This window comes from Palaemon carinicauda, chromosome 40 (genome assembly GCF_036898095.1).
Source record: "Palaemon carinicauda isolate YSFRI2023 chromosome 40, ASM3689809v2, whole genome shotgun sequence".
Taxonomy (NCBI): Eukaryota; Metazoa; Arthropoda; class Malacostraca; order Decapoda; family Palaemonidae; genus Palaemon; species Palaemon carinicauda.
The window spans coordinates 34,342,536-34,350,265 of record NC_090764.1 but is presented as its reverse complement, the minus strand read 5'-3'; the positions used below and the strand labels follow the sequence as shown (position 1 = coordinate 34,350,265).

Genomic DNA, 7,730 nt, shown 5'->3' with positions numbered 1-7,730 from the left:
GACGAGGGTGGCCGGCCACGAGAGCAGCATCCCGGACGAGGATGGCCGGCCACGAGAGCAGCATCCCGGACGAGGGTGGCCGGCCACGAGAGCAGCATCCCGGACGAGGATGGCCGGCCACGAGAGCAGCATCCCGGACGAGGATGGCCGGCCACGAGAGCAGCATCACGGACGAGGGTGGCCGGCCACGAGAGCAGCATCCCAGACGAGGATGGCCGGCCACGAGAGCAGCATCCCAGACGAGGATGGCCGGCCACGAGAGCAGCATCCCAGACGAGGATGGCCGGCCACGAGAGCAGCATCCCGGACGAGGATGGCCGGCCACGAGAGCAGCATCCCGGACGAAGATGGCCGGCGACGAGAGCAGCATCCCTGACGAGGATGACTGGCCACAAGAGCAGCATCCCAGACGAGGATGGCCGGCCACGGATGAGGATGGCCTGCCACGAGAGCAGCATCCCGGACGAGAATGCCCGGCCATCCAGCATTCCTCGTCCAGCATCCCTGACGAGGATGGCCGGCCAAGAGAGCAGCATCCCTGACGAGGATGGCCGGCCAAGAGAGCAGCATCCCTGACGAGGATGGCCGGCCTGACGAGAGCAGCATCCCGGACGAGGATGGCCGGCCTGACGAGAGCAGCATCAGCATCCCGGACGAGGATGGCCGGCCTGACGAGAGCAGCATCCCGGACGAGGATGGCCGGCCTGACGAGAGCAGCATCCCGGACGAGGATGGCCGGCCTGACGAGAGCAGCATCCCGGACGAGGATGGCCGGCCACGAGAGCAGCATCCCTGACGAGGATGGCCGGCCACGAGAGCAGCATCCCTGACGAGGATGGCCGGCCACAAGAGCAGCATCCCTGACGAGGATGGCCGGCCAAGAGAGCAGCATCCCTGACGAGGATGGCCGGCCAAGAGAGCAGCATCCCTGACGAGGATGGCCGGCCAAGAGAGCAGCATCCCTGACGAGGATGGCCGGCCAAGAGAGCAGCATCCCTGACGAGGATGGCCGGCCAAGAGAGCAGCATCCCTGACGAGGATGGCCGGCCAAGAGAGCAGCATCCCTGACGAGGATGGCCGGCCAAGAGAGCAGCGGCCAAGAGAGCAGCATCCCCGACGAGGATGGCCGGCCAAGAGAGCAGCATCCCTGACGAGGATGGCCGGCCTGACGAGAGTAGCATTCCTGACGAGGATGGCCGGCCTGACGACAGCAGCATCACGGACGAGGATGGCCGGCCTGACGAGAGCAGCATCACGGACGAGGATGGCCGGCCTGATGAGAGCAGCAACCCTGACGAGAGCAGCATCCCTGACGAGGATGGCCGGCCAAGAGAGCAGCATCCCCGACGAGGATGGCCGGCCAAGAGAGCAGCATCCCCTTCGAGGATGGCCGGCCAAGAGAGCAGCATCCCCAACGAGGATGGCCGGCCAAGAGAGCAGCATCCCCAACGAGGATGGCCGGCCAAGAGAGCAGCATCCCCAACGAGGATGGCCGGCCAAGAGAGCAGCATCCCCAACGAGGATGGCCGGCCTGACGAGAGCAGCATCCCCGACGAGGATGGCCGGCCTGACGAGAGCAGCATCCCTGACGAGGATGGCCGGCCAAGAGAGCAGCATCCCCAACGAGGATGGCCCGCCAAGAGAGCAGCATCCCCAACGAGGATGGCCGGCCAAGAGAGCAGCATCCCTGACGAGGATGGCCGGCCACGAGAGCAGCATCCCATGACGTTGGATGGCCGGCCACGAGAGCAGCATCCCATAACGTTGGATGGTCGGCCACGAGAGCAGCATCCCAAAAAGGTGAGTGGTCGGCCACGAGAGCAGCATCCCAAATAGGTGGGTGGTCGGTCACGGAAGCAGCATCTCAAAAAAATTGGTTTGTCGGCCACGAGATCAGCATCCCAAAAAGGTGGGTGGTCGGCCACAAGAGCAGCATCCCCAGTGCCCAAATGGATTTCCGGCCTCGACACCAGCAGTAATGACGAGAGCAGCGTCAGCAGTGCCAATATATGGTGGTGCCACGAGACCAGCTGCATTCCATGAGAGCACCTTGCCAAAAGAGGATGGCCAGCCACAAGAGCAGTATCCCATAACATGGATGGCCGCCATGAGAGCTGCGTTCACACTGCCAAAAGGATGGCCAGACACGCGTGTAGCATCTCAAGATGGTGGATGGTCGGCCATGAGAGCAGCATCCCAAAAAGGTGGGTGGTCGGCCACGAGAGGAACATTCCTAGTGCCCAAATGGATTTCCGGCCCCGACACCAGCGGTAATCACGAGAGCAGCATCAGCAGCACAAAAGGACGGCAGTGTCAGGAGACCAGCATCAGCGGCGCCAATATATGGCGGTGCCACAACACCAGCGGCATCCCCAAAGCAGCGCTACTGCGCCATTAGACGGCACTGTCATGAATCAGCAGCATCACGAGAGCAGCATTAGCAGCTCAAAAAAGCGCCACTTCCATGAACCAGCTGCATCAAGGAAGCAGCGTCAGCAGTGTCAAAAGGCGGCGCTGCCACAAGACAGCTGTATTAAGAGAGCAGCATCAACAGCACCGAAAGTAGTTGCTGCCATGAGACCAGTGTCAGTTGTGCCTAAAGATGGCACTGCCATAAGACCAGCAGCATCACGAGACCAGTGTCAGTGGCGCTTAAAGATGGCACTGTTAGAAAACAGCATTAGCTGCAATGAAGGTCAATGTTCCGATAGAACAACATGCCAGCCAAAAGAGGAGCATTAGAAAGTAGAAACAGCAATGAAAGCGTCGCCAGCCTCCCTAAAATATAGCACAACAAAAGTGGACATTACCAGCAGTGATAAGACTAGGGTCACAAGAACAGAACTACAAGAACAGCACTAACTGCACTGAAAGTATACTGCATCAGTTGCACAGATACACTGTCATGATAGCAGCTCCAAAAGAATGCAAGTCACCTAAGGCAGCATTAGCCACATAAAACCTTGCAGGAGTATGATCTGTAATAGTCGTATCAAATGTTCACAAAGCCACAAAAACATTAGCATTTACTATCTTGCATGACCAAAAGCCACATCAGCAGCACCAAAATCTTGCATGACCAAGAGCAGCAGCATCAGTCAAACCTAAAGATGAACATGCTTGCCACATAACAGTATTGCCAAAATAACCACGTACCAGCCACAGGAGCATCAGTCACACACAGTGATGGCAATGGCCACATTGATCAACATCAGCAGCACCTAAAACATGCATGGTCAGGAGAGCACCGTTAGCCTTCCCCAAAGGCTTGCATAGTGAGGTGAGTAGCATTAGCCTCCCCAAACGACAACAATAGCCAAGAGGACAGCATCAGCCACAATAAAATACATCACAGCAAAAACTTGGCATTATCACCTGAAGATGACATGCCATGAGCAGCAATCTGCACTCAAAGATGACAGTTGCCTAAAAGTAGCATTAGACAATTAGCAATTCAAGCCCATGCGAGCATCATCAGCTCTTTAAAGAATAAAGAATGCTAATAGAGCAGGCCACAGCAGCAAGAAGGCGTGGCTAAGAGAAGAATATCAGCCATAGCTTCTTGGCTAAGAGAAGAATATCAGCCATAGCAAGTATTATCTATGTCACAGCACTACCACCAGCCTGTGTGAACTAAGAGGGCAGTGCTGACCCCATAAGGAAGAGAACTAAGAGGGCAGTGCTGACCCCATAAGGAAGAGGTATGGCCACAACAACAGCAGATACTGACAAGAGGAAGCCCAAATACACGAGCAGCATTAGTTCCCAAGAAAGCGGCACCAGCAGTTCCCACCGAGAGTAGCATCAGCGTCTGCAACAGAAAATGCCACCACAAGAGCAGTATTGGTTATGGCAAGTCCTGGATGAAAGCACATTTAGCCTCAGCAAGAAAGACACAGCCATGAGAGAAGGATCATAAAAGGCATAGAGAGGAGTAACTGCTGTATCTTGAGGAGACATGGCCAGGAGAACAGTATCAGCATCAACAATGAGAGCAGCAAAAAGAATAATCTGCAGAAGCAACTAGAGTCAAACTCATAGGATCTGCATAAGCCAAAAGAGAACAACATCACCTGTGGCCTAAAGAGCAATATAAGGCATGGCAACTACTGGCACATCCACAAGGTTCAGAAGTATTGGCTTAGCAAGAAGCAGTGTTAGTCCAAGAGCATGATTGTCTTCTGACAGCTGTTGCTATGAGAGCAGTAGTAGCTACACCAAGAAGAACCATGCCTGGACAGCAGCATAAGACCAAGGAAGAGGATGTACATCCACAATAACAGCATAAAAGCCAACTAAATGAGCATCATCATCAATGGCCAAGAGAGCAGCATGGTTCTTGGCAGAGAAGCAAGATCAGCTCCAGCATAGCCATGTGAGCAGCATCAGCTAGGGCAATAGAAGGCATATCCATCAGATCAAGTACCAGCATTAGCGAATGGAGAAGGCTCAGAATCCGCTGCAGCAAGAAGGTAATTAGTTAAAAGTAGCATAACCAGTGGTCAAAAGTACATCAATTGCTTCTACAAGAGGAACATTATCATGAGAACACCATAAGAGAATCGCCAGTACCAGAAGAACATCATATTTTGAAACCTTTATGTTTTACAACATACTTTATTTCTTTGCATGATCATTTATGCACTATTACTGTAGTACATTATCAGCCGATTAAAAGGACTCCTTTAACAGATGAAATGGCGTGATACTCCTGATTTTGCAAATTCCTTAGTTTTGCACATATCCCAGTCTTAAAGTAAGAATCACTTATTAAGGCTTAGAGATCACTTACTAGTAAGCTCTACCAACATGTAAATTTTAAATGCAATAAATTTTCTGAATTAAGTTCAGCAGAAATTTATTTATAAACCCATTTAATCGTCAGTCATTAAGTACCAAAGAATAGGTCAAATGAGAAAAAAGTACAAAAATAGTTCTTAAAGCTGGTTTCATTGCAAATATAAAATATTTTTAATACTTTGCAAATCAAATAGCATGAAAGCACTGTATTATTTCCAGCTTACTTCATGCACCAATATGTCGTGATAAATTAACAAACTAAAATGCAGAGTAACCATCTCGATATTCATTCACGCATGCAAATATTTGGCATTTAAACTAAGTTAAATGGTCAATAATTCCCGTTTTCTATCCCTTTTCTGCGTTTAAGAGAAAAAAATTAAAACTATTAACTCCTGTTAATATGAGACCACCATTTCCTGGTCACTAATTTCTAATTGTGCATGACAACTGGGAAGCCCCTAATAAAATCTAACGCGACTCAAGAAAGAAAAATATGTGAAAAGATAAGGAGAATTAATAGTAGAAGAGCATACAGATTCCACAATTGATTAAGAAGGCCACCGCTCTCCCTCAATGTGCACTGGGTGTGTAGGTGTAAAGGAGGTACCGGCATACCCATTGCGTAGTGCATAGTCACAATTGATATATTGTACTTGAAGCAATTATAACTGTAACATCATTAATAGTAATGGCCTACCTTTAGCCTCCTCCCACTCCCCCAAATTAGAAAAAAAAAAAGACCAGAGTGTAATCTTTCCAACTTTAACGATAGGAGGATCGTGTTACTCGACACATCTGTGTGGAAGGAAGCCTTTTCCTCTCTCTATTTAATGACTTGAACAACAATTTTTTCCTTCCTCAATGATAAGAAATGCCTGATATATAAGACGTACTGGTTGTATAGTCTTTTTTTTTGTGAATATAAATATATAACGCATATGAGTATGTAATTCGTGTAATAGGTTAAGGAAACTTCGACTAGCTAATAATGAATTACATGTTAGTAACCCCAATAAAATCAGTAACATCAACGCTATTGTCCTTTAGTGCGTTGTGAAAATTGTTAAATAGAATTTACTAGTTTTAGTCGAGATGCCAATTCTTGAAATGTCAGCCTTAAGAATCCACATTATTATCATCATTAAAAAGGGGGAGATTATTCAGGCCTACGAGTCAAGCTCGACTTTTACAGAGCTGGCCTGAATAAATTCGGGAGGGAATAATATAAAATCTAAGTAAAATACATATTTTAGAAACCCTATTTGCTAGAAATGAAAAAACTAATTTTATTTCATATGTTTCTTAAAAATGTTGAAATAAAATTTTTTTAGATTTCTTAAAAATATTGAAAGTCGGAATCCGATAAAAAGTCAGACAGTTTAAAGAACGAAACATAAATTTCCTAGTCCAAAATAGCCAACAAGTATGCATCCATATGCTTCAGCTGCTTATTTTTAAATTTGTGTATTTCTTATTAACTTTGTCACAATATAAATCGTTTTGATGGAAATTTAATTAGTTTTGGTTCATTCTTAAACAAAATGTTATTTTAACAATGGTGTCCTTGATTTAGTATCGTACAATATATCCAAGAAATACAGTAAAGAAAATATTTAATAATAAAATCAAGGGAACAGAATCTCTTTGAGTAAACACCGTAACATCGCTTAATAACGTAACGAGCCTCTAATGTGAGACAATTGTGAGACAATTACGTCACTCAGAAAATAATTGCTAATAATTTTGCGCATCCACCGAGTACAAAATCTTCTTACTTGCATTGCAAAAAAAATCTATGATTTTTATACCTTTTTAACAAGATTTTAAACAGTTTTATAATAAAAATCGATCTCCAACAAAAAAATTTAGCACCTCGTCGTTTTCATTAATACAAAAGCCGCTGCAGTTATTATTATTATTATTATTAGTATTATTATTATTATTTGCTAAGCTACAACCCTAGTTGGAAAAGCAGGATGCTATAAGTCCAGGGGCTCCAACTGGGAAAATAGCCAAGTGAGGAAAAAAAAGGAAAATTAAATATTCTAAGAAGAGCAACACTCAAATTGAAATTCCTGTACTTACAATAAAAGGAGATTTTAATATATTGAGGATCTAATTTGCATTACTATGCGTATTTCTTAAACTATGTAATGAAATGCTGAAAAATAGACAAAAACACGAAATCTAATAATAAGAAAAATTAAAATCAATATTTTTTTTTACCTTAAAAACAATTCTAATGTTTGTATCAACAAGATTAGATGTTTAAAAGCAGCCATAGGAATAATTTGGCTGCAAACGTTAGATGAAAATAATACTCTCTCCGTCTTTCTCTCTCTTTTAACAGCTAATGGAAAGATAGGTTCAAAGGCTAATAAGGAGAAATAAGCCATCTGCTTCTATTGGCGTGGATAACTCACTCACTCACTCACTCTCTCTCTCTCTCTCTCTCTCTCTCTCTCTCTCTCTGACAATGGCAGGTTATCCAAGTAGAATAAACCTACCTGACATATAGGCCTAGGCTATGGTCAAGGCTGTGAGTTATTTACAGAGCGCACCTTTTGAATAGATTTGAAATTGAAAGTATGGGATAGCTCGCGTTTCTTTTGTGTGGGAAGATGAAACGGATATTTTTATTTCAGAAAGAACTTGTTGAAACCTTTTTATTATTATTATTATTATTATTACTTTCTATGTTACATCCCTAGTTGGAAAAGCGGGATGCTATAAGGCCGAGGGCTCCAACAGGGAAAATAGCCCAGTGAGGAAAGGAAATAAGGAAATAAACTACAAGAGAAGTGTAAGAAAAATAATAGCATTAAAATAAATCTTTCATTCGTATATAAACTAAAATTTCAATGAGATTTAATTTTTTTTTTTTTTTGCTTTCGGTTATTCTTTTTAATAAAAATTTACGTCGCAAT

The 7,730-nt window shown here is 45.4% G+C and overlaps 1 protein-coding gene across 1 annotated transcript; it reads left to right on the top strand.

Annotated features, from left to right (window-relative positions):
- The first annotated feature begins 1,122 nt into the window (after positions 1-1,122).
- Positions 1,123-1,836, top strand: LOC137631883 (sporozoite surface protein 2-like). Its single transcript, XM_068363889.1, has one exon. It carries the CDS (start codon positions 1,123-1,125, stop codon positions 1,834-1,836), a length of 714 nt encoding a protein of 237 aa, XP_068219990.1.
- The last annotated feature ends 5,894 nt before the right edge of the window (positions 1,837-7,730 follow it).

Bases quoted from the DNA above. Each gene is read 5' to 3' on its own strand.
- LOC137631883 (XM_068363889.1), top strand. From the start codon at position 1,123: ATGGCCGGCCAAGAGAGCAGCATCCCTGACGAGGATGGCCGGCCTGAC.